The sequence below is a fragment of the Ascaphus truei genome, chromosome 9 (assembly GCF_040206685.1).
Source record: "Ascaphus truei isolate aAscTru1 chromosome 9, aAscTru1.hap1, whole genome shotgun sequence".
Classification (NCBI taxonomy): Eukaryota; Metazoa; Chordata; class Amphibia; order Anura; family Ascaphidae; genus Ascaphus; species Ascaphus truei.
In genome coordinates, this window is record NC_134491.1 from 31,335,344 (window position 1) to 31,362,979 (window position 27,636).

The window sequence follows — 27,636 nt, forward strand, 5'->3', positions numbered from 1 at the left end:
CCTTGGGGAACCTGTGCATGACGTGAATGGACTCGTGACTTTTTGTTGTCTTCACTCTGTCTTTCGTGGGAATTCCAGTTTTTGTTGCTCTTTTTGGCCTTACAACCCATGCTTCAGATGCTGTATCATTGTATCCTAATTTGTTTTGATGTTTTCGTATTCTTACAGTGCTCTCCTAAAAAGAAAAGGCAAACCTGAGCTAGCTGCAACGGTACATAGCTGTAAACCCCCCCAAGACCATAAACCAAGACGGTCAGTGTCCATAGAATGTCTTACCAAGGCATGTAATGGTTCAAGAAGAGGGGACACCGACTATGAGCAGACCAGTGTACTTACTGCAACTCTACAAGGAGATGAGAAACATACCAAAGAATCTGTAGCAAATCAGAATAAAACGCGCACTTGCTGTGGTGTTACTCTCCTGATAGGCTATCCACAAATGAGCAAAAAGCATAAAAACATGGATAAAGCTGGTAACAGATCAAAACTTTTGTCCAACAACTTCCCTGATGAACCTTCAAAGAAAAAAAATGTTAGAGCGTCTGTAGCTGCAGGGAGCAGGGAAACCAAAGCAAAGCCATTAAAAGGCCTTCGTCAGCAGCAGACTGTTAGGAGCATTAATAAGAGCTGTGTGCAGGAGTTGAACAAAATGTCACAAAAGAATGAAGTCAGCAAGTGCCCTTCCGAAACGTCTACCAAGAAAACACAAAAATCAGCTGCAATTGGGAAACCGCCTTTTGGACATTCGCCTTCCACTGTTCAAACTGTAAAACGCGAAACGGCTTCCTCTGTGCCATGTACTCAGAAGAAGTCTAATGACGTTTTCGCTAAGCTATCGTCTTCTGTTGACAACATCAATAGGTTAAGCAGTCGTGTACCAACTCATGCAATTGACAGGAGGTGTCAGAGCACAGAGAGGCTAAGTAGGGGGCTACTGAAGCCAACCACAGAGATACTGGAAAACTGGAAGGAGGATGGCGAGAGTGGTTCTTCAGACAGTGAAAGCTTCTATTCTGTGGATTCCCTTTCTTCTGCATATGCCAGTGCCTTACATGAACCGCTAAAGCCGGAAGAATTGGAGAGAAGTAAAAATATCGCTAACCAGAAAGATTCAGACAGTGAAGACAGTCAGATGTCCCAGGACTCCTTGGTGGGGAGAGAAAATAGAAAAGAGAGGCCCAATAAAAGACAGTTCAATAAATACAAGACTCTTAAGGCTCCCAACAGTTCTTGCAAAGTATTGACGGAACAAAATGTTTTGCCCATTATGTCTGGCTCCCTTACCACTGGACTTTCAAAAAGCTTTTCTCTAGATAGTTTGGCTGATGCTGAGGAGGTACCCGAGGCAGACTCATCGGAAGAAATGCCTGCAGAGATCTTCTGGAAACTGCCAAGCCCTAGGATTTTAGTGAGACACACAGAAGGACCACACAAGGTTGAAATCACAGACGGAGGTGATGGTTCTGGTGAAGGGATCAGCAGCTCTTTTTACCTAAATGTGAATCAGGAGTCTGGCTCTGATTACAATAGTACGAGTTCAGTTAGGAGGATGGGGGATTGTCCTAGGGCGTCTACAAATATTTGTGATGCAAAATGTGGGAAGTTAGGTAGAAACTCCCCTGTGCTGACTAGTACATGCTCTTCAATTGAGCAGGAAAATGAGAACTGTAGTCCTCAAATGGTTGTAGGTGATGTACATGTGGACTCGGGCTCTCTTGTGTCTAGGTTGCACTTTGTTAAAAAAGCTGATCTTTGGTTGGAAGAAGAGAATACGGAACAGTCTGCCATTGATGATATGTTTGTAAAAAATGATCAACAAATCTTTCCTCAGTCCCCAAAAGCTTTCATTACAAAATCTGTTTCAGATCCTGAGCCATTTAAAGAACAAGTCAAACGAAAGCACAGTAGTGTTGAAATAACTGAAGAAAATGTTAGCATTAATATATTGTTACTAAATAAAGATTTAGAGTCTCAGGAACCTGAATCAACATGTGACATTAAAGAGTCAACATCTGAAAAAACAGGAAATAGTTGTGATTTTCTCTCTGTTGCTGCGGATCCTTCTTTTAGACACACACCGGATCTAAGCCATTCAGATACCGAATTCACTAGTGTGAATGATGAATTTGATGTTCATACACCCTTATCAGATATGTTTAAGAATCACCATTCTTGCCAAACAAAGTCTCAGAGATGCAGAACAGAAGATGACAATGTGATTGTTGCTGCTGTTTGCAGAAGTAATTATATGACCAGTGAAGAAGTACCAGCAAGGTTGCATAAAATGAGTTTTTATACAGCAGATACATTCAGAAATGCAACCAAAATAAAACCCTCTGTAGGATTACCGGCAACCTGTGATGAAGACATATTTTCTAGTACAGGAGAGAGCTGTGGGAAGGAAGCAGGCACAGAATCCGTACCAACCACTTGTGAGGGCATTCCTTCTACACATTGTCACGTTAACACTGTGAATGTAAACATGTCTCTAGGAGAAATACCTTTAATCAGGAGAAAGTACACGGAACAAAGTAGTGTGTGCCAGCAGCTATCTTCTAATGAGATGTATTCTGACAGTATTACTCCTTTGAATCAAAAAGTTGGAGAATATGAAACTAAAGAGCTGTTTCCTTTGCCTAGATCTCAGGGTAAATCTGAAACATGCCACAATAGTTTTGATGCCGCATGCTTGGATCAAAATAAAAATATTGAACCTGAAATCCCTTTAACAATGCCGGTGTGTATGCTGCAATTTCAAGGGTCTCCTTGTTCAAACTCTGCACTAGAGTCACAAAGTGTTGACTATCAAGAGTCTCCTATACATTTTACAGACATGTCTCTACTTAACAGTGATGCAGAAAACAATGGCAATGATAAGGCAGGCAATCACTCCAGCTCTTGTGACTTTGAAATCTTAACACCTCCACATGGACCTGTAACATCTAGGTCACAGCTGGACATAAATGCCAACAAAGAATTCAGTGACGCTGTGTGTGAAGTGACGTGTCAGAGTGAAGAAGAGACACACACTGCATCAAACATTAGAAGTTATGACTCTAAGAATGAGAATGGAGATAATCCAGTTCCAAACCAGAACACGACGGGGGATAATGGAGTGGTCACTAATTCCCAATCCGTCCTCCGTTCGGTTGCAAAATCCGGAGTATTTATAGGCAGCAGGCAGTCATCAGAGCAGCGAGACATAAACCCTCCAGTGTTTACTGATCAAGTTGATGCTAGCCGCGTCTTCTCACAAACTGAGTACAATTCCTTTCCTGAAACAACAGAGAAAAGGGAGAATGCATCTTTGCTACCATTATTTATTATTAATAACAATAATAATTACCCTAACGGCTCTGCACTTTCTGAAGCCGTCTTTCTGTCTGCAGCGAGTAACTGTGGATCTGAACAAACGGAGGCCACAGAAATACACGTACACGCAACTGAAGCCCCTTTGTCAGTGAGAGAAACTTCTGCTCTGCTCATCAATTCAACACATGTAATTACAGAGGAGGCCAACTGTGATATCCCGGGGTGTATCTCTTCCGAAAACTCAAGTGGTAACAGCGGGAAAGTGGATATGTATGAAATGAATCGTACATTCGCAAGCTCAAGCCTGGTACTTAATGATGATTTAACTAAATGTGTGCATTTGAAAGCAGCTGAGAAGGAAAAAGATGAAGAGATGGAAAGTGCTACAAATGTGGGAAATAAGAACATTGTATCTAATCTGACTGCAAATTCTAACTCATTACATCGTTCTGCTATTTTCAATGATATATTGGACTTAAACAGCAGTGCTATTGATGCAGGAAATTGTTCTTTGAGTCTGAATAATGTGGAAATAAATACAGTTGTTACTTTTCAGGGGCCATCATCTCCAAAGGATGTAGTGAACATTTGTGTCCCACCAAATTGTACTGTAGATCTAGGTGTTGGAGAAGGATTTCATGATACTCTTAATATTAAAACCATTGCACGAGCACAGGGAAATGGTGCTGTAGATAACTCTTTTGATGAACTAAATGACAGAGCCTCAATGCAAAATGCAATTGACTTGGTTAAAAATGGTGGTGTCCTCAGCAAGGAGAGGAGAACTAAGGTAAATGTTTTATATGGAGAAGCAATTGCATTACCTGAAACTTGCACAGAAAAAGCATCAGTAATTACGAGTGAAAAAGAAATAGAATCTTCACAGACCAAAAGCTTCGGTTATACTCCTGAAGAAGGAATTACTAGTGATCAGAGGGGGACAGGAACCAGTAAAGTCATTACAAATAATAACTATGTTTTATCCATGGAATGCACTGATGTTCCAGATAAAATATCTATTTTCTATCCTGATTCAATGGAAATTCTACCATCTTTGCCTGAAACTCCTTCAGCTTCTGCTGGATCAGAAGAAAAGTCAATTGTGGATGGCAGGAAAAGCGTGGGTGCAGAAAGCACATTAATTGCGCTGAAGGAGCACAGCACACTGGAGGGAAGTACAGTCAGTCTGTTTAGTAGCAGAACTATTGGTTATCAAGGTTGGGCCCGCTGTGGATTTCATGATCAAACAGACATTGCTAGATCCCTGGAATACATGTTAGAATTACATAATGAAAGTGATCTTTTTGATAAAGATGATGGCGGGACAGAAGTGTGTTCTAACAATCAGAAACATGGCGATGGGAAGAAGCTAAATGTAGAGGTCTTAGGAAATGAGAGCTCAAGAACACAGGACGCTTTACCAATAACCGAAAATAATTTTCTGCTACGTGGGAAACTCCATATCCCTGTGAACCATGACCAACTTGAGAACAGTAGCCACAGTAGAAATACTTTAGAAGGCATATACACAAATGAGGACTGTCCCAGCAGCGTTCAAAATTCTAATCCTGCCAATTTCCCACATAAGAAGAATGGTATCAAGTATGTCCCTGTAACAGACCATAATGAACCTGGTGACAATGCAAATGCTTTTTACCTTGGAATAAATAGCAGATCGAGTTCATTGCAACAAAATCCTGGATGTGTAAATGTCCGTGCAGCAGAAGACATTGGTGGCACAGGTTTGGTTCTTCCATATTATGAAGCCATAATGCAAAATCAGCTACTTTGTGAGACCATGCATAGTAAAGATAAAAAACTGAGGTCCAAGTCCAGTCCACGGAATAAGAAAAGTGTTTTTTTAAAGACTGCGATTCATCCGAAAAAAATGAGGGAAGAATGTTCTGGGAAAAGTGGTTTGAACACATTAAACCTGGCAGGGGTCAAACCGTTACAAAAAAACACACGTGTAGATAATTTAAGGGAGCCTGTTACCGTGTCTTCAACTTCTGAACTTACAATGTTTAAAAATGCAGGCATGTTTTTGGAACAGCAAGATAAAAAATCAGAACATAATGTTTTACATGGAGCAGAAAATCTTCAACCTGACAAACCAGGCATAATGACAAATGCAGAAGGATTTGAAGAATGTTCTTCTCCTTCACCTCCTAAACTACATGCACTTTTTCATTACCCAACTGAACATTTGTCAAAGGCGTTGACTTCAGGAAAACTTCAGGTTGGGCCTAATATCCGTGGTAAATTGAAATACTTTCAAAGCAAATCTGACAATGTGAGTATGTTGTACCATTCTGCATGTGAGCAGTTAGACAAAAATGTCTGCTGTGATGTTTCTGAAACACAAGGGAATAAAATACAAGACGTAAACATATCTGTGACGGAGACAAGAAAAGAGCTTCCCAATAAAAAACAAAAATCTGAAGGTCCTTTGGCAGATATTGTAAATGAACATAGAGATGCATTGCTTGGTGGGAAATCATTGGGAATGGAAGAGATGGGATGTCTCGGCTACAGCCAAGGATCTGCATATCTGTTACACAATCCTAAATCTATGCAAAACAGAGACAAGGAAGACTATTCCATAATAACGTGTTCCATAAATGACAATAGTTTGCATTTGTCTGCACCACGGGGACAATGTACTTCTGATCAGTGCTGTATATCTTCGAGTAATTTGCAGGAGTTTTCCCTTCCTTTGGACAACCAGCTTCTACAGGAAAGTCAGCAGGAAACGGATAGTAAGGTAGACAATTCATGTGCAGATAGGTTCTCTAATACACCAGTAATGAGTGGCCATATTCTTGGCAATGATGTTGAATGCAAGCCATCTCTCGGTTACCAGACATTTTGTCAGGGACAGTCTCAAGAAACTCTGCCTAGTGATGGTGGAGACTTGCAAAACAAGCCAACAAGGACAGGAAATATGTCGCAAGTCACAATAAAGAGAAATGAAGATAAATTGAAAGTCTTAAAAGAAAAGGTGACTTCGCTTGATGGACAATCTTTACATTTATCTGATTCTAGCAGAGTAAACAACATAGAGCTTATTAGTACACAACTCAATGATGTTCGTGCTGTGGGAACGAAATACAAGGAACAGAATAATGTAACTGAAGAGAATGAAGTAATGCCAAAAGTGAGCAGTGAAGAATTTCATCCAGGTGTTGGTACATTGGATACATTACCACCTCAGACAGAACACATAGAGGCATCCAACTGTGTAGCTCGGAATGTACACTTGCATATCGTAGACAAGGCAGTGGGGGAGGGACAAATTCAGGGTGGATGTGTAGTAGATGTTCCTGTGGATAAATATACCCGTGCTGAGAGAAGTGGGGAAGTAAATGTACCAACAGCACCAGTTGTAGGACTTAATAATTATCAGTCTGCCTATTTAAAAGTAGGAAGTTCCAATGTAAAAATGTCTGATGCAGTATGTACTTGCTGTACCAAAGATCACTACCCAACACACACACACAATCACAGGTCATCGGCTCCTTCTGTTGCTGACATTTCTAATCTGGGGCATTTCTCCTATTCTATTTCTTCTAAATCAGTGCAAAACCTGACAGTCCAGTCCCCACCTCTAAATGCAGACAATGTATTTAATATTGAAAGAAGACCTACATCAAATCCACATGATATTGCACACGCTAAATCTAAGCTCATTCATCCACGTGCACCACACCTTGCAACAGATAACAAAGACCACCATTGTCATCTAAACAGTTTTGCCAACAGTCCTACCGAAACGAGTATTGATCCCCATTTTAACACTCTATTAGTTAACCCTTGCCATTACAAGCACATGGATGTGAAAACCGATGTGACAAACAGAGCACCAACAAAATACATAAGCAATACATTTAAAGAACAAGCACATCAGGCAGTGCAATCCGATTTAGAATTAGTAGACAATAAAGAAGGGTTGCACTTCTCTTCCAGTGACATAAATCCATTTGTTCACCTTTGGCAGCCAGAAGAGAACTCCAAAGTTAGCGGGAGGCAGTATGCATTTGGCAGTGCAAGTGACGTATCTTGCAGTAAACTCCTAGCAAGATTAGAGGATGATAAAGTAATGAGGTGTTCAAGCGTTGACGAAGGGTTAAATTCCCATAATTCTCCTTTCCATTCTCATCTTAGTTCATATGCAAATGCAAGAGAGATATCCAGCACTTTAAGTAGTAGTGAAGACTTTCATACATTGGGTGACACAATGCAAGATTTTAAACCTGCCAATTCACTGGCCTGCGCTCAATACTATTATCCTTTGTCCAGTACAACCATTGCAGTCAATTCCAAAGACACCGAACCACAGATTGGCAGTTCATCAAGCGTGGAGCCAAGATCTGAAAACTGCTCCATGCAGGTGGATGAAATCATGCTTTTATACACTTCCGAGTCACAGTCATGTAATGAAAAGCACATCAAGATAACTTGTGAACAGGCAACACAAACTAAGGCTCGGCATAATAGGTTGAATAGGCACCGGAGAAGCCACACGGATGTGTCTTCTGTGAAACCGACAAAGAGCAGGAATCTACATCAGAGACCGGCATCATGGACAAGTGTGCAGAACATGTCACTGCATTTATCACAGCTTTTGCATGAGACATCCGAACTGTTGGGAACCCTGTCTCAACATCATACTGTGGACATCCATCAGGACACTGTTAACCAACAAGTAGAAACAGTTGGGAAAAGTCCTGTCACGCATATATCCACCCAAACCACAGTAGACCTAGGTATTCAAACGGATGTGCAAGCATGCATTCAAACAAAGCACGAGGATGTGGAATACCAGGCCAAAGAAAGGAGCCGTTTTTTAAATCCCTCAGAAATTAATGTTATTGTTAAGGTCATAGGAACAAATTCATTGCCTCTAACTCAACAACAAAACCCAGATATAAAACTGAAAGAAAACGATCAGGAAACGCCAACAACGAAGACTCAGAGCCTGCCAAACTTACATGATTTTCTTTCGTCTGAAATATCGCAGGACGTTTTGTGTCCGTCATCACCTGTAAGAGCATCAACTCCCATCCTAGCGGACTTGCAGGAAACGACTTCTAATAAATCCTTTTCGCCTTTCATCACAAGTGTTTCTCCTATTTCACCCATATCTGATATGGCGAAAGGGGAATCCTCTTGCACTGTAGTAAGTGGAGCTGCATCCAGCACTGATGGAAAACTGAGCTGCCACACTGAGCCGATGGGAACCATAGAAGAACTGAATGAAAAGTTGATGTGCCGTGGAAACGCCATTATGGTCGACAGAGCCTCCTCGCCAATTCTAACACTCCGAGCAAGTAAAATGCCCCTTAATACAATCATTAAACCACAATCTTTGAATAGTCAGAACATTCTAAAACTTCTCCGTCAGCGAAGAAAGAAAGGGTGTGGTATCCATGAGCCTCTGATGGATAATTCTTCACAATCGGAAACCGACAGTGAATGTGCCAGCTCTCACGGCAGTTCCAAAATAGTGAAGACTTCAGAGCTTTTAAGTTGCAGCCCAGTTAAGGAATCACTAGTGCGGGATGATTCAGAAGATGCAAAACTGGTACATAGATTCAGGAGTGACAATTGCATTCCTAAAGAAGTACACCCCTTGGCTCCTAACTGTTCGAGCAGCATCTTAGACTTGGCACAAAAAAAAGTTGATGGGACGTCTCCAACACCTTTAATTCCAAAAAAACATTATGGTGTTTCACACCTAAGGAAAAGGCCTCATTCTTTAGAAAACCTTTCCCAAATTTCTCAGGGACAGCCTTTGGCAAATAGAATTAGCCAATCAAGTTCTCCAAGTAAAGAAGACCGTGACGATGACAACAATTGTGGAAGCTTTACCTTAACATCTAACAATTCATTTTTGAAACATAAAAACTATCCATTTTCAGCATCCGAAACAAGTGTATTTGACTTGCGTTTTCAAGATGAAGATGAAGCATCAATTGTAGAAAGTGAATGTAATACAGAAGTTCTTTTAAATCAAGATCCATCCATCAGTGTCAGCCTGAGACTTCAGAGTTACAGTTTGCAGGATCTGCCGCTGCATAATAAATTCAACAATTGGTCTGGAGTGCAGTGTAGCCTTCCTGCTGTAACAGGCAGTTTGCTGGGAAGCGCTGCTGATCTGAGCTTGGGAAAGAGCCCCAGTCAGACAGAGGCATCTCGGATATGTGAAAGCAGAGCTAGAGAGATTGAGAGGCTGCAGAGAGAGCGTGTAGAGATCATGTCTGGAATACACCTGGAAATGAATCAGCAGCCTCTTACCGTGCAGCTTGCGGAAGCCAAGCTCAACTATGGCATCGGGGAGACGGACGCGTTGCTGAGAGTTATTCAAACTGGAAAGGTGCATAACCAAGATGCGGTTTCCATAAAGAAGCAGCTCTATGACGGGTATGGAAACATGTCAAATAATATAGTGGATGTTTAATTGATGTATCTTTCTCTCTCTACATATATATTTCCCCCTGAAAGATGTTTATATTGTATATATTATCTATCTATCTTTCTATACACACACACACACACACACACACACACACACACACACACACACACACACACACACACACACACACACACACACACACACACACACACACACACACACACACACACACACACTAAAAGAGGCACAGTATCTACTTGTAGGAATTCCATGCCTCTTTTAGTGTAGCTGTGTCTTTCTCTGTCTCTCTCTGTCTCTTATTCGTATTAGACAAGTGCACGTATCATATAAAGATATACTTCACCCAAAACCAGGTTTGACGAAGAAGACACAGCACTGCAGAAAATGTGAACAAAATCCATGTATTGTATATTAAACATCTGGCAGTGCAAACACCACGGGGTCATCCCTTAAGGTCGGAGGAAAGGAGATTTCACCAGGAACATTACCCATGGAGACGGTGATGGCAGATACAATAGTTATCATCTAAAAAAGGTTGGATATCTTACAAAGGAAATGTATACAGGGAAATACCTAATAAGTAAACTAGGAAAGGATGTTGATTCAGGGAGTAATCTGATTGCTAATTATTGGAGTCAGGAAGAAATGACATGTTTTCCTTATGAGAGCATTAGATGATATTTCACTGGGGTTTTTATTTGCCTTCCTCTGGATCAAAATACTGTAAATATAAATATAGGATAAGTATCTGTCTACGTTTAACATAGGCTGAACTTGATGGACTTATGTCTTTATTCAACCTCGTCAACTATGTAACAATATATCTATTTTGATCACATTTCCTGCATTGCTGTGGCTTCATCGTACCTGGTTTTGGGTGAAGTATGTGTGTGTTTGTGTGTATTTATGTTTATAGATATGGATATCATAGATGTTTGAGATGTAAATAAACGTGACATACAAATTCCATTAACACCTGTTTGTTTTTTCCTTTTCAGTCACATGAAAGCGATTGAAAGTCTGCGTAAGGAAAGAGAGGAGAGATTGCAGTGTTTCAGGAGGAGCCGCAGTCTCAGCCCCCAGAAACAGCTGAGTGTGTCCCAAGGATCGCTGGCATCACTACGAGAGTCAGACCTGCCCAGCCGACGCAGAGAATACCTGCAGCAGCTAAGGAAAAACGTGGTAGATAATACCAGGTTAGAAAACTTTACGTCATTTACTGTTCTGTACAGTAGATTGTAATTACATAAATCTATTAGAGGTTTGATACAGGGGGTCTCTGGAGCTGGACCCCATTAATTGCAAGTATCTTCGGAAGCAGGGAGCCTCTGGAGCTGAAATTAACGGGGTTCAGCTCCACTTCAATCCTCTGTTATAAACAAAACAAAGAAAACCACTTCGCTGGCTTGGATTTAAACCGCTTCTTTTTGTAAACATTAAATCGGAATTTACCATTTCTTTGGAGACGTTTGTAGCATCTTCTAATGCATGTAATGTGTATGTGCAGATTAAAATCAGCAACATACAATAATAATACAGATGTTGCCTGCGTAATTGTTTCTATTAATAACACAGGTACAGTTGAGGGGTTCAAAGTTACTGCGGCTGTTGGCTTTCGGACAACCAGCTGGGCTGTGGTGTTATTTTTCTTTTGACCTTTAATAATTTTTGGATCTCCTTCTCAAAGAGCTGTACAAGCCTTCTTCCTACAGTCATCTTTGGGTAGAAATCCTAGTGGCACATATCTGGGGCTCAGTCTAGATTATTATTATTATTATTATTATTCAATAACCGATGAGAGGCTGAGGCACACACAGGATGATGAATTCCCAAAGTTATGTTGGATTTTAACACTATACTTGTATATTCAAGACCAACAAAATTGTCCTCACACTACTTCTATAGGTGTACTGACAGAACAAGGAGTAGAGGTGGTGATGTCAGGAAAGAGTTGGTTAGACTCCTTTAAAGCTGCAGTTCAGTCAATATCCTGCATGTGTGTTTTTTTTAATAAATCAGTTCAGTAGTAAGAAAAAATACTTTTAGCATTTCCTGTTTTAAAAAAACAACTTGGAAAAACCAATTTTCTTGTATTCCATTTTAACAAGCATGCTGGTTCCTATAGCAACAATTTACATTCCCCATATTTAAAGATGTCGCCAAACTTTGCCGATCAATAGACGGAGAACGAATTGACCGGCAGCTATGCAGTTCTTTAGGTAATTAGAGATTGCCCGTATGAAACTATTGAAGTAAAAAAATAAATTAAGAAAAAAAAAAAGACTGAACTGCAGCTTTAAAGGATAAAGTTAGATAATTGACTCCTTATTGAACAAAGTTCATAATACCACAATCATTCCAGGGTACAAGAACCAAGGAGAAGGACAGCACAGTGTCCCTCTGAGATTGAGCTGCTGCTGAAAGACTATCAAAAGGCCCGCGAAGAGGCCAAGACCGAAATAGCCAGAGCGAGGGATAAGCTGCGAGAGAGAGCAGAGGTGGAGAAGAGACGCCTGCAACAGAGCTGTCAACCAAGGGTAAGTCTGGAGTAAGTGCTGTAGTGTTGGATTATTAACAAAGGGAGATACGCTTTGAACCACGATTGAGCCAAACAGGGCACTATCGCAGGGAAACTCCCACTGACTTTAATGGAAGTTAACATGCTATATATAGTCCCCTGACCGACATTATCGTAGTGTAACCCCATATCAGTATTAAGTCCTCTTGATTTTTGTGTCAAATAGCATTATTATTTTGAGTTCAAATGTTTTCCGTTCTTGATGCTTTGTAACATTCCTTTGAGGATTTGGGTTTTAAATAATGTATGGAATGATCTGACTGTGAGAAGTGGTGTCCCACTGCAGTATCTTGCATCTTCGTGGTGTGTTATTGTAGGTCTGTGCAATATCTTCTTCATAGTGTGTTATTGTGTGTCTGTGCAGTATCTTCCATCTTCATTGTGTGTTATTGTGTAGGTTAATTCTGATTGGAAACATTTGCTGGTTTCGATGCATTTAATCACATATATCACATTCTTGGATGTGCAACCTCATGACATGTTCGTTGTTTGTGATTGGCTGTGTCACAAACATTGAATGTTCTATGTTAAAGCTGCAGACCAAGCAATTTCCTTTTTTTTTTTAAATTTAATAAATCAGTTGTGTACTGTGAGAAAATACAGACTTGTTGTTGTTGCAGACTGAACCACTGATTGAGCCACACGTGCTGAAGCAGGGATATGCTGAAAACCTGACCTGTTAGAGGGGAGGGGGTATTGAGGACTGAAGTTGATAACCTCTGCTACAAAGACAAACTATATTAACGAAATAAGTAATAATTGAAACTTAAAATACACATTCCCAAACATTTTTGGAGCATTCGTGCGAGGGGTTTAACATCTGAATTCTAAGTCAAGTTCCAAAAACAAAAGGGTGCAGCAATAGGGTGCAGCAGCGCCATGAAGCGTTCCTGTGTAAGAACACGTGTAATTCAGTGGCTAATGATGACTGAGACACCATATTTGTATATAGAGTTCACGATGGAGATGTTTATTCTGTAAATACTGGGGACTCTCCGCAGGACGACATAAAACCGAAGACACGTCTGAGCACAAGCACTTTATGCACCAGTTCCAGCTTCAGCGTCTCCTCGGGGCCAACGTCTGGTTATAACAGCAGCATCACGGCTACATCTGGCAAGCAGAAACTCGGCAGCCTGGAAGCAAAGGTATGTAACATCTTTTATCCCATGGAGGATCAAATGCTGGTCTTTTATTCCTCGTTTTAATTAAATTCAGATGAATTTCCCTCCCCCCCCCCTTTTTTAACCGTTGAAGTGAAAGATTCTTATTTGCTTGTTTTTCTCTCTTATGCCAAGTTGTAAAGACATAGGGGTGTGTTCAGTAAAGTGCGATCGCACGGACTCAGCTGCACGGTACGGAAAGTCCCACCCGAATATACTCATTTGCTTCATTGTGTGAAATCGCTGGGGTCGCTTAATGCTGAGACTCGGCATACACACCATATTTAGCTCATTGCCGATATTTCCCTGAAAGCTTGAGAAATTCCAAGATCCGAGACCAATTTCATTACGTTGCTAGCACTTTGAGGTTTGGCTAAGCCAGGGCTGTTCAACTCCAGTCCTCAAGCCCCTCAACAGGTCAGGTTTTCAGGATATCTCAACTTCATCACAGGCGGCTTAGTCTCCTCGAGCCTCTAATTGAGCCACCTGTGCTGAAGCTAGGATATCCTGAAAACCTGACCTGTTGGAGGGCTTGAGGACGGGAGTTGAACAGCCCTGGGCTAAACATTTCACAAGGAATCTAATTTGGAGGGGGAGTGGGGGAGGGGGTAAAAAACTTAAACTGTCCAAAAATGTAGTCACAACATTTTGACATCTCTAATGTGGAGATTGATTTATACATTTTACTTGTAGGTTGTGATACCTTTTACCAAAGGTTTATATGTACAGGTATCATTTGGTTTGCGATTTGACTTTTTGTGTAAGTAATAGCCAAACATTCTCCAGCAGTCTTTAACACATATTTATACATATACAGGACTTGTACATTTGCTCTACATGCGCTTGCTGATGAGCGTATGACGGACTTATTTTAGATCTGTTTAATGCATTGCATAAGGATATTTTCACTGTTCTTTCTCTTATAATTCAAAGACTTCTCCAAGAAGCAGTGATCTTCCATCTGGCGCCACAAGAGGGCGCTCTGCTGTTAGGACCTGTCACCTTGCACCCTCGCAGAAGACTTCTGCCTCTGGTAAGGGTGCTAAGGCAGGGGAGCGCAAACTTTTTCAGCTGCACCCCTCTGCCTGCTCCACCTTGCTCTCGCGCCCCCCTCACCTTGCTCGGCGTGACGTCGCGTGGGCGTCACGTGACCCCGTTGCCATGGAGATGGATGTGTGACGGCACTCCGCATGGCACCTCGGCGTCATTTGACGCTGCGTGGCCATGGCAACGTGTCCCTGCAGCACTTCAGAATCCCAGTAAGTGAGTTACAGAGGCCTCGCGATCCCCCAGCATTAATTGAAATGCCTGGGGGAAGAGTGCGGGACCTCTGCAACCGCCTGCGCCCCCCTAGAAAAATCTCCTGCCCCCCAGTTTGCGAACCGCTGAGCTAAGGTCTGTGTTTGTATGTGTGTGTATATATATATATATATATATATATATCATACACAGGGGGTGAATACCGCATCAACTACCAATTAATATATGCAATGTCTAAACCTATCTTAACCAGAAAAAGTAAATCTGAGAAAGAAATCACAGAAAACACGTTAGCTGCTAGGCGGTGCTAGAGGAAAGGGTAAATGTATACACACAAAAAAGAAAACCTCTAAAAAGCACTCAGACAAGTATATGCAAAAATAGTAATGGTAATTTATTAAATCAAAAAATAATGAAAGACACAAACAGCTGACTGAAGAGCCTGCCTGACTGAATAAATCAGAAAATCATACAGATAAAACCAAAAAAAAAACCACAAAAGTACAATATTGTAAACCCAGCATGAATGATACAGTATCAAAAAAGTGAGTGATCACTTATGGGAACATAGTTCCCACAGTGAAGACAAAAGACCGGCCGGCCATAATCAATGATACTGAGCTGAAGGTAGTTAAATATTAACCCTTGAAAATTAAGCAAAATACAATGTTGTGAAGTAAATAACAGGTGTGCTATACCAAAATGCAGGATATAAAATGAAAGAAACCTGTATGCCTATTGCCATAACATAATGCATATCATATGGAAGCATGTTAAATAAGTACTTCAGTGACCCAAATACATATATCACAATGATGGGAAACAAAGGAAGATACTCAGCTCCTTATTGGCAAGGCAGTGCAGTCTCAGGCAAGCACAGCCCACAAAAAACAATTTCCATGGATGGGAAAAATAAATAAAAATATTGCCCCAATAGAGTGTCAGCAGGCAGGGTCAGCAGCAGCAACAATTAAAAAAAGTCCCCGTGTGTGTATGTATGTATGTATATATATATAAATATATATATATAGTTTAAAGAGACAGGGCCTTAGGGTACAATGCAATCTAACTAATTACCCAGTTAATGGTACAATATTCCTTCCTTTTGCTATAACAAAATCAATACAATGTAACAAATGATGACTAGCTAACTAATACACAGTAGTTGTTTAGCTGATGCTTAAAATAAAAAATATAAAATAATAAAATATATAAGAAAAAAATGTCCAAAACCATATAAATAAAGTCCAATACACTGTGACCTGTATCAGTCAACCTGGATATGTATTCTGGATACTGGCAGCTTTGTTCTTGGGCACAACAAGCTCCCTCCACGTGACCTAAGCAGAAAAAAAGTAAAAGCGCCCGATCCTGTTGCGATACCAGAGTAAAAAATGTGTTTGTGTGTGTATATATATATATATATATATATATATATACTATATAAATTAAGTTGTTATTATTATTAAAGTAACATGGTCACTCCATTGTCTTGTTGACACTCTTACTACATGCAACATATTTAGGGTATCTCTAGGTTTATAAAGTGATTGAAACGCCATAGCGATTAGAAGACCGGCGTTTTGGGTATCGCCCAGAATACTCTGAATCCAAGCAGGGTCAACTTAGCCTTGTATCCATATAATGAAGATCAATTCTGCTGGGTGATAACTTCTTATTATAAATTGATACCTTATAAGGTGTTAAGAATTTTGGATGACAAAGGCATTAAAGAAAACAATCACCCTCATTAAAAAGTGTATAGACCGTTACAATTGGGATTCTCACATATGAAGGGTGTTACTGTTAAGAATATATTATCCAGGAGCTATATATTATTACTGTACTGTGCGCCAATACTACATTTACAAGTTGATTTGTCTGGGATGCTTGTGTCTATATGACAGATGTTTCTCTGGTTTTAGAGCTCGTTGCTGTCAGCCGCGCACCTGCTGAGGAAAGCTGGGTAGTGGACTCACCCGCTACGTCTGCCAATATAAATCCCTGTTATATTCCATACAACTCTACTCTTCCCTCTCCCACTGCATCGTACCAGGAGTTTACCAGGCAGGTTCAGGCTAGTGCTACAGCGGAGGTGAGCTTCAAACGATTCCAAATGTTTTGGTGCTTGTGCCTTTAAACAGAATCACAGCTCGGCTCTGTACTGCAGAGTTCTATGTGGCAGACACTTTGTGGTAGGTCTTCCAGCTGCATGTTTAACCCTTTTGCTCCAAAGAGGGATTGTAATGAATAGCTATGCTAAGTTAATTCAGCACCACATGGACTAACTACCCAAGGAGTGGCCAACTCCAGTCCTCAAGGGCCATCAACTGGCCAGGTATTAGGGATATACCTGCTTCAGCGCAGGTATCTCAGTCATGATGACTGAGCCACCTGTGCTGAAGCAGGGATATCGTTAGTGGCCTGTTAGTGGCCCTTGAGGACTGGAGTTGGCCACTCCCCATGACTACCCCAATAATTTTTTGACTTTTAAAAAAAATAATCCTCTAGTTACAGATTTCCATTTTTCAGGTTATGGCCGCTTGCTCCGACAACTTAAGGAACCTGTTTATCTGCCAAGCATCTTCTGGGTGGATGTAAGTTTCATTCCCTTGTCGGCCTGCATGTGAAATGTAATCACGGGACACTTGAAACTCACATTCATCTTGTTCTCTTTCCTCCTCTTCAGGTATCAGTGCATAGAAAAAGACGTATTGGTTTATTACAAGGCATTCCCATCTGCCACCAAGCATGGCTTTATCGGGGCTGGTGTAATCAAAAGACCGTTGCACGATGTCTGGTGCATGGTGAAGGATGTTGGTACAAGGCATCTGTATGACCAGTCTATCCTCACAGCTCAGGTTCATCAGAGAGTGAGCAGCAGCATCCATCTTGGTGAGTAACCGAGGTTAACCATGTGACAATCACTAGGAGGCTTGTATCCATGAGCTTATAGTAGCCACGAGATCCCACATTTAGCTCTTTAGGCATTAAAGTACTTAAAGTTCCATACATTTCCAGCCATTATCTAAGCTGCCGATCAATCCGTTCTCCCGGGATCGATCGGTGGAGATGCCGCTTCCCAGGGCACGCAATATGGCCGCCTGTTTCAAAAGAGGGAGTGGTGTGGCTTTCTAAATGGTTTATATAGCAACCCAATTAAGTTTAATACATTCCAGATAATTTAAAAAAGGCATAAAGAGCGAGCGGGGGAAAAAAGGTAGTAAGTATTTAATACTACACAGCTGTTTTTTTTTTTAAAACAGGATTTTGAATGAAATGCGACTTTTAAGGATTTGAACTGATAATGAAAAATAAGTTAGACAGTCGGTCCGAATTGTTAATGCAGCAAACAAAGTATCATCTGATGTTACTATAAATGGAGAACTAACATTTATAATGTCTGGGTAATAGTGAAATGTTACAATACAATAGTAAATTAATAGTTAATATCTCATTATTAACCCATTGATTGCTGAAGGGCGCAGCAGCGTTGACCCTTTCGAGCTATGAAACCTATAAAGTCTAGTGTGCCTCGCCGTTTTTCTTGGGGGTCCCATGTATATTAACATCGTAAAGAAGAGACTTGTGCATTCTTGATATTCCATGACATAGTATCACATCCTATAGCGTATCCTGATAGCTGTAAACCGGGACCTGTCTGATAGTCACGTTGGTCCTTATATCAGATGACGCGTCATGTGATGAGCAAAAGTCTCTCAAAAGAGACCACAGAGCTCTTCATGTGGCTATGCTTTGTAGTTGAGTCTGTGTGGATAGATGCTGCGTTTGCCTTTTGCTTATCCCACAAGTTGTACAATGTATCATTAAACTTTAAAAGGCATAAGGCCTGGGACATAGTAAGTTCAAGCTTGCTGAGGCGGGCTGAGCCGCGCTGAGCAGATGCACAAAGCCCCTGCATCTGTCAGCGCGGCTATAGTTTCCCCTTCCGCATGCGTGCGGAGACTCAGAAACTTTGCCGAGGCAGGCAAGTTTCAAATTTGCCGCTCGGGGAAGCGGAGGAGCGGTCACGTGACCGCTCCCATCCAATTGGAGCGGGGGACTAGTCCCGCCTCCCACTCCTGACACGCCTCTGCCCCGCCCCCAGAGCGCGCTCACTGCCTCGCTGCAAGGACAGAAAAAAGCACCATTTTCAGCAGGCGAGGCAGAGCAGGAGCACGCCTCAGCGAGCTTCCATTTACTATGTCCCAGGCCTAAGACTGTCTGAATACCAGTACTCTCAATAACAGACGGCGACATCAGAGCATCCATATATTAGAAAGCCCAACAGTTCAAGGCATACAATGTAACGACCATCTAATCCTCTTTTTGTATTACATTTGTTCCAGTGCATGTGATGAGTGATATGTCTCTTTGCTACTTAAAACAACCCAGGGATTTCTGTTGCATTTCTGTGGAGTCCAAAGAGGTAAGCCCCATAATCTAAAGCCAAAAACATTGTTATATAGAGTGCATACACATACAGGGTGGCCAGGCGGCTTCTCCAAAAATACTGGGCACAATGGTGATTGGTACGACGCGCGCGAGAATCCCGCTGGGAAGGGATGTTATGTCTGATCTGACTGTTATGTAATTTTTTTTCTAAATTTCTCTCCCGAGTTTGCACCAATTCATATTCCATTTTGTACAAATGTCTGGGGAGGTGTCTGGGAACAAAGGATGAGCGCCCTTCAAGCATTTTTTTTTTTCCAAAACAATATGAAATGGTGTATACTTGGGAGTGAAATTTTGAAAAAGTTAGATAATGGTCAGATCATTCATAAATTACATACCTGCAGTCATACAGCAATACTGACCTTAATGCTCCTCTCCACAAATTCCAAGATTGTTGCAGCCCTCTTCATCCTCTCACGCTTCCCTCCCTTCCCCTCATCCTCTCACCCCCGTTACCCCTCCCCGTTGCCTCTTCCTCATCCCCCTCCCACCCCTGTTCCTCATCCCCCTCCCACCCCTCATCCCCCTCCCACCCCTTCCCCCTCCCACCCCTCTTCCTCGGTCTTCCATGTCCCCCACTTTCTCGCCCCCCCCATCTCTCATCAACATTGTTATGAACAAAATCAAATTATAATTGTTTACATTTTCTATTCAAATTAAAGGATTACGAATTAAGAACAATTGTTTAATACATTTCCTGGGTATAAAGACATTCTTTTTACTTAACGAATATTAGTGCTATTCTCTTTTTGGTGTCACTCTCAAATTTAGCATATTTGACAAAGCACAGATATTACAGCTTTACCGTGAGATCTGTATTTTCTTCCCAGGAGGCTGCCACCTTGAATTGGCGTTTCATTAATGACAGGCTGAAATTTAGTGAGATGTATTCCCTATCCCTCTCGGTTCTGCTTCTTCCTGGAGCAGCTAAAACCTGTTCTTTTCCTTACAGTTGCTTGTAGGATAAATCTAAATTCGGACAAAGATTTGCTTTGTTTCTTGGCCTCCTAGAACCTTGTGTATTTGTCAATGGTTACAAACGAGTGATTGTTTTGGATTATTTCATGTGGGAGTCCCAATGTTCTGTAATAACTACTGACAAAGTTCTGCTAGGAACCTTGTGCTGTATACAAAAAATAATAGTGGCAAGCAGGGAGTATGCAGCGTGTGCTGGTCCAATAGGAATGTGAGTGTAAGAATGTGGGTACATATATAAACACTTCCCTTCATGGATGTTATCGCCATTTACACTAGAAGATTGAAATGTTTTGCTGGTAACTAGAAACCAACTGGGAGAATTTACCCTTTGAAATGTTTGTCGTGGTTGCTATTTCCCAGAAGAGGCACTTCTGCTTTGCAATTAAAATGATTGTGTTAATAAACTATAAGGAAGTGTCAAGCCAGTTATTTATTTTGTAAACAAATTTTGTGTATTTTCATCCTTTGTGCGTCATTAGTGACATCACAAATGAGGCGGCGGACTCCACAGAAGATCGGCCATTATTTTCCTCCAATAAGTGTTAAACAATGCACACGTTGCAGCTGTATTAAAACGAAACATAATAAGCCATTAAGGGAGAATGCTTTTCTATCCTGCAGGACAAGTGGTATAGCTTATGCTTTCAGTCCCTGTATAATGAATCGATGCCCCGTCCAAGTAAAGACACAGTGCGAGGGGAGGTCCTGCCCAGTGCCTGGATCCTACAGCCCGACACCATCAATGGAGAGGACGTCACCAAAGTAATTTACATGGTGCAGGTAGGAAAGCTACAGTATCTCCTCACTGCCAATGTTTGAGATGTAGGTAACATTATTGCACATTGCATATTGTTATCCTCTGTATGTGTTTCCAATATATTAACTTATACTAGCAAGTCACATTATCCGCAACAGACAGCTACAAATCTTAGGTAAGTAAATGGCGCACCATTTACCAAATATTTCAACACTAGGTTTAGTGAGAAGTTACATAGTTACATAGTATAAGTTCAACCTATGCTAAATTTAGACAAGATACTTTATCCTATATCCGTACTTACAGTATATTTACATGAATGACATTTCATATTTATGTCATAATTCATATTTAGTGGATTACAATCTGACACCATACTCCCTCTATCTATAAATAAAAAAAAGTTTTACCACCTGCTTTAAGGTTCTGAAAAATAATTCCTTATTTGTAATAAATTCCAACAGAAAGGAACATGCTTCCTGTATATAAAGGAAGTGATGTTCTCTGTCACTTATTGTTAGTGTATCTCTGTCCCATAAGCATTCTCTTATTTGGTCAATGTCGATAGGAATTTTAGCAGGTTTAATACAACGTGAAGTCTCCCTTTTTTTATCTGGGGCAATAATTCAGACCAAGTTGAAGAAGGTAACTTTTCTAGCATTTTATCTGCAGCCAATGCAAAAAATAAAATAAAAATGGTTTCTTGCTTTTGATTTAGCAACAAATATAATGCAGTGCATCAAAGTTTACTTTCATTACTCCAAAAAATAATAATCCACCTCTTTCCCACTGACACCTTTTTAAATGTGTAATTTGTTTCCTATTAAGGGAATGAGAACACAAATCTATAAAGGATTTCTAATGTTCACTAAATTAACAAGTTGTCGGGTTTACCCTTGTAGGTGCTTTGAAAGTGATTAGAAGAGTTGCTATTTCGCTCTTCCTTTCTGTTGGCAGGTTGACCTGGGTGCTCCTGCGATTCCTTCGAGGTTACTGAGTGTGGTCGCCAAGAGACAGCCGCTGATGATTGCAAACTTGGCAAATTTTCTTTCAAGATGATTTTTTTTGTTTTTGTTTGTTTTCCATTCTTGCAAACCTGAGACACATCCATGAACTGGGAGCCTGTGCTTCCCTGCGGAAACAACACGCTAATTATTGCTGTAGGATTGCAGAGTGTGTATAAGGTTTCCTGTAGCTACAATGCCGTCCTTCATCAAGACTGTAAAAAAAACCAGCGCCAATAAGGTAAAACATATTTAAAGACATTTCCTCAGCATGGATTCAACTTAAAATAACTTCACAAGACCATGGGCATTAAGCACCATTTGCCTAACATTCACAGAAGCACCATAAGAACAAATTACATTTTTGGCAGCATTTTAACCTGGCTTTACAGCTTGCAACTCAATCAATACATCCAGTAACCACAGTGGCTTCTTCTCTCTCCCCCCCCCCCCCCATGGATGAATTAAAATGTTTATTTGCATGAACTGCATCCAGAGAAGAGGCGGGTACAATCCACCAGCATTTCAGGATGACAGAGCATCTTATGAGTATTCAAGTCCTAGTTCTTTTAAGGAAAAAAAAATGCTATATGGATTAATCTTGAATATTTCAGGGAACGAAATAGGATTACGCAAAGTATCGCACAAGCAGCGGCGTCTAGACAGGAGTTTTGTTCTATGTTTACATTTTCTTCAACACAACTTTAATGTAGCAATCCCACCTTTCTCTCTCTCTCCCCCCCCCCCCTTTCTAACCGGGAACCAATGGGTTCTTTGGAACGGTTATTTTCAGCTCCAGCACCCACCGCTTCCCGAGATACGTCCTTGTTTTTAAAGCGGATTTAAATGGCTGTCCTCTAGTAAGTCACAAAAAATGTGGCTTCCAGTTGGGCTGCAAAGTTTGGTGGCCATTCGTTTCTTGTTCAGTATCTCGGGAACGGGAGGGTCCTCCCAGCTGAAACTGGCCCCCGCTATTTTCAGAGGACTCAACAGGTCTCGCTCTACAATAAAATGAGGGGGGTGGGGGGTAAAATAGAAAACAAAGATGGTGGGATTGCTGCTTTAATCTGAAGGCAGCACGTGTTTAACAGGATTAGCGCTCCCTCGTTAAGGTTTCCGTTTCATACAGTATTCCGCGTTCTCTGCAGTTTGCACGTTTCCTGCAGCCTCGCTGTAAGAGGGTTGAACGTTCAGCAGAAGCTTTCTGAGATCCCAGAACCATTAGTACAAAACAGAGGAATCCTTATTTTTTCATGTTATATGCTGGATTTCACTTTGGTATTTAATTAAATTGCTTAAAGGGAAAGAAAAGTTTGTTTCCGGTTTAAGTTCCAAGACCAGATCCAGTATGAATGATGAGAATCTAGAGCTGTTAGATCAAAATAAACTATCCCTCTCTAATCATTATACATTTGGTAAAGGCACTTTTAACTATAAGCCTCCTCTAAAAGTATTTTATTTTTATTAATGACGCATGTATAACTAGATTGTAGAGACTCACCACAACTGCATACAATTTATTTTTCTATCTCCACGGTTACCAAATAAGCAGTTTTCTTGATAATTTTGTTCTAATCATAGCAGCATGAATAAGTGCATTGATTGCTCAAGGAATTTTATATACTGTATATACACTTTCATTCTTATAGTAATGTATTAATGGTTCAGTGTTCACCTTTACAATTGTATTTATTTCAAGAAACAGTCACTTAGGAAGTTTCATGGGCTTTTTCACTCATGTAAACAACGTCTCATTCCTTTCATAAAGAATTGATTTCTAAGACTAAACACGTATCCCATATACACCAAAAAATGATTACTGAAACTATTCATATCCAACTAATGCACTTTTTATTCTGCTCTTATTTGGGAAGAGGTTGACAACACTGTCTATATTCATTAGATTGGGATTTCAAATTTATTTTCCATGAACCGGATTAGTGATCAATTTATTTTGAAAATCACATTAAGAAAAGTATGTGCGAACACATTTGGCAACGTGTCCTTTACAGCAGGGTGTGCAAACTTCTTACAGCGCACACACATAACGAAGGCTGATTAAATGTAAGATACTATGTACGGGTCGAATAAATGGCGCCCCCCCATAGAATATTTAACGTGCACCCCTGCTTTACTGTATTACCATCTCTTAGAAGTCATTGTCATGCTGACCAAGGCTACAAGCAGCTTTCTTAATACTGCGATGCAAAATGACATGAATAACAGATCACAAGATACACACCTTGGAATGGTTTAATTTAAGTGACATTTTTTAGACGGATTTCCCCCCCGCACACACCACATCACGAAGAGGCTGCAAAAGCCACTGACGCAAAACTGAAGTTTTATTTAGACCTAAGTCAATGGGCACAATCGCGTAATGAACCTTAATGAATAAACCCCTATGAGTGATAACTAGATTGTGTGTGGTTTAACCTCTTCCCTGCCAGAGATATCTTACAGCACCTAAGGATCCTCTCCCAGTAAAGAAATTATGCAGAATTAGATGGTTAGACATTTACTTACCAAGAGCTCTTTGAAGGATAATGTTTTCTGTACAATGCAACAGATGTTTATTTTTCTATAAATGTATACACTGTTTACAAATCTTAAGTTATTTATATATAAACATATATGCTTGTCTTGTTTTTTTGTAATATATTGATTCTAAGTTTGTACTCTACTCCTGTATTGAAATACAAATATTAATACAAATCTTTGAATTGTGATGGTCTTTTGAAAAAAAAAAATTTGCTGCAAGATGATCAAGGGTATGATTAAATGCAATGTAAATACAAATTGATCGCAAAGATATACACTGGATTAGCAAAATCATAACAGGCGAACATTTTATTTATAACTATTTTCTCCATTCAGAATAAAGGGCAAGTCGAATGTACATACTCATTTAAGCAATCAGGCATTCAGTGTCATTTAAGATGATTTCAGAACATAGCACTTTATGATAGCTTATACTACATATAAAATTAAAAACAAATGTATTTCTAAATAAGATGAGGCTGGCAGTCGGCTCTGAATCGGACATGTACATCAGGGCTTTAACAATGAAATATGGCCCATTCATTCAGTGATATTTCCACACCCTATTTCACCCATTCAACACACTGTCTCTCCTTTCTCACTAAAGACACTTATTGTGTAAGAGTTAGGCTCTACTAATCTTAGATTACAACCACTGTCCCAGTCAAACATTTGGTGCTAGTAACCAGCTAGCTAGCTAGTTAGCACCAAAGGGATGCATTGTCTTAATCCGTGTGCTCCAGTTATCTTAATGAATAGAAGGCTGGATTGGAACATTAGGCTCTTAATGGAGAATTATTGTGAGCATGTAAACATTTTAGTCTGACAGGAGACAAACCATGAGCAATGCAGAGCACGCTGCTTCAGAACACAAAGGGTTAATTCAGAGTACACATTTACCATGAATAGGCAGGAAGTCTCAGACTGTACATGGCTGAATTTTGTGAAATGGCCTTGGAGAGAAACTACATACGTATTCGCTGTTTAAGGCGGATGGTGCTCTGTGCTGTACATTGCATTACATGACTTGCAGCAGCGAAGGGCCTGGTTCTGATTTAAATGGTATACAGGCATACCCCGGTTTAAGTACACTCACTTTAAGTACACTCACGAGTAAGTACATATCGCTCAATAGGCAAACGGCAGCTCGCGCATGCGCCTGTCAGCACGTCCTTAACTAGCTCCCTACCTGTACCGAAGCTGTGCGCAAGCGGGGAGACTATAGAGCCTGTTACAATTGCGTTATTTACATCAGTTATGCACGTATATGACGATTTCAGTACAGTACATGCATCGATAAGTGGGGAAAAAGGCAGTGCTTCACTTTAAGTACATTTTCGCTTTACATACATGCTCCTGTCCCATTGCGTACGTTAATGCGGGGTATGCTAGTACCATAAAATGTCAAAGCTGCAATCCCAGCTACTTTCCTTTTCCACTTAATGACTGAGCGGGCGCACCCCCTTGATCACCTGTTTGTTATTCACTGTAGCATCACGCTCTGCAAGGCCATTCTGAATGTGATCACATCCTTAATCAGTGAAGCGGTCAACATACAATAAAACACATGCTATTTTCTCAGGGATGGAAGACAACTTCCAGAGTATGAAGGATTGTACCTTTAAAGTTTAATGTAAAACAATAATTCAGATTTTAGAAGAAACTCTACCTTTGCTAACAAAGAGTTATCATAACTCACCATTATATACATATAAAATTACTTTTGAGCTGGTAAAAAAAAAAAAAAAATGCTTTGTAAAAGTGAAAGCTGCTTTAATGTGCACCCCCCCCTCTCCTCCCCACAAAACAGCCACCATCCCAGCCACCATCCCAGCCACCAAACTCAGACTCCAGCCGAAAACACTGTGAATAAGTTTTTTTTATAGGTTGTGACTATAAAAATTTCTTTAAAAACCTTTCGATTAACAATTATAAAAAAGGATTTATTATACCTACTTAATAAAATACAAGTGCTGCCGCTTATTTGTGTTGCATCAAAACAAAGAAACATAAGTGTACATTTTCGTGATTAGTTCTTAACCAGAATCCACGGGAAACACTTTATGGCTCAAGTCCCAAAATCTTTTGAATTATTCCTGCAAGCCCCCGGCAGCCAGGGGGCTCAACCCCTCGTTTCCTCACCTATTGTAAAAAGATACCTTTTACCCAGGATATACTAAAAAGAACCGAACTGCTAACCATGATAAGAAAATATTCATCCATAAATATAAACAAACTTGTCAAGTTCCATTCTCGCAGTTCATTGTCGCCTATATCGTCAGCGTCTAGAACAGCTGTGCTTCGCCGACGTGCAAAATAAAATATCAACACAGGATAGTTAAGAAAACAATTGCAGAATGGAAATGATCCTTCTTTCAGTGTTTGCATACGGACATCTGTACATCGCAGCACGAAGGAGTCAAAGCTGAGCGGACATAGCAGCATCAGAATGGGCAATAAACAGCATGGCACTTCCCAGACACTAGCTCTGAGCTGCAACTGTACCCACACTCTGTGGCAAAACTGGGCATGTCCTGTCCTTTGGTGCCTCTGTTTGCTGTTCAGATCTAAAGACATTAGACATCCGCTCCAGCTCTGCCAGCATGTCCTGTAAACAAAAAGCCCAACTGTTAGGCGTGTGATCTGTGGGTTGTCGGGTCAGTGTTACACGTGTGATCTGTGGGACGCCGGGTCAGTGTTACATGTGTGATCTGTGGGAGGCCGGGTCAGTGTTACACGTGTGATCTGTGGGAGGCCGGGTCAGTGTTAGGCGTGTGATCTGTGGGACGCCGAGTCAGTGTTACACGTGTGATCTGTGGGAGGCCGGGTCAGTGTTACACGTGTGATCTGTGGGACGCCGGGTCAGTGTTAGGCCGTGCCTATAGTGCCGATGGCGACGACAACACGCCATCGGCAAAAGTTATATTTCTCCGGGCGGCGGCGCGCAATTCCGGCAATTTGATTGGTTCAAGGGCCATCACTATAAGCGCATGCGGCGGCGGCGGCAATGCTTTTGTTTTCGGGCGACGTTGCGTCGCCGGCACTTTAAGCACGGCCTAAGGCGTGTGATCTGTGGGACGCCGGGTCTTTTGTGCTTTGTATAGATATCTTCTACAGATCAGGAATATTATACAATGCAATATCGAATA

At 40.8% G+C, this 27,636-nt stretch overlaps 2 protein-coding genes across 3 annotated transcripts in view; one reads left to right on the forward strand and one right to left on the reverse strand.

Moving 5' to 3' along the window:
• STARD9 (StAR related lipid transfer domain containing 9) overlaps window positions 1–22,222 on the forward strand; it is a 100,377-nt gene extending 78,155 nt beyond the window's left edge. The window contains exons 23-33 of the mRNA XM_075614255.1: window positions 169–9,735; window positions 10,750–10,947; window positions 12,114–12,288; window positions 13,331–13,477; window positions 14,426–14,525; window positions 16,678–16,847; window positions 17,285–17,349; window positions 17,442–17,647; window positions 19,102–19,181; window positions 20,807–20,965; window positions 21,900–22,222. Coding sequence (XP_075470370.1) covers window positions 169–9,735; window positions 10,750–10,947; window positions 12,114–12,288; window positions 13,331–13,477; window positions 14,426–14,525; window positions 16,678–16,847; window positions 17,285–17,349; window positions 17,442–17,647; window positions 19,102–19,181; window positions 20,807–20,965; window positions 21,900–22,001 — 10,969 coding nt within the window. The 3' untranslated portion in view covers window positions 22,002–22,222. The remainder of the gene's footprint in view (window positions 1–168; window positions 9,736–10,749; window positions 10,948–12,113; window positions 12,289–13,330; window positions 13,478–14,425; window positions 14,526–16,677; window positions 16,848–17,284; window positions 17,350–17,441; window positions 17,648–19,101; window positions 19,182–20,806; window positions 20,966–21,899) is intronic.
• A 4,081-nt stretch (window positions 22,223–26,303) lies between these two features.
• CDAN1 (codanin 1) overlaps window positions 26,304–27,636 on the reverse strand; it is a 48,517-nt gene continuing 47,184 nt past the window's right edge. For both annotated transcript variants that reach the window (XM_075614256.1, XM_075614257.1), the window contains exon 28: window positions 26,304–27,095. In XM_075614256.1, the coding sequence (XP_075470371.1) occupies window positions 26,970–27,095 (126 nt within the window). In that variant the 3' untranslated portion in view covers window positions 26,304–26,969. The remainder of the gene's footprint in view (window positions 27,096–27,636) is intronic.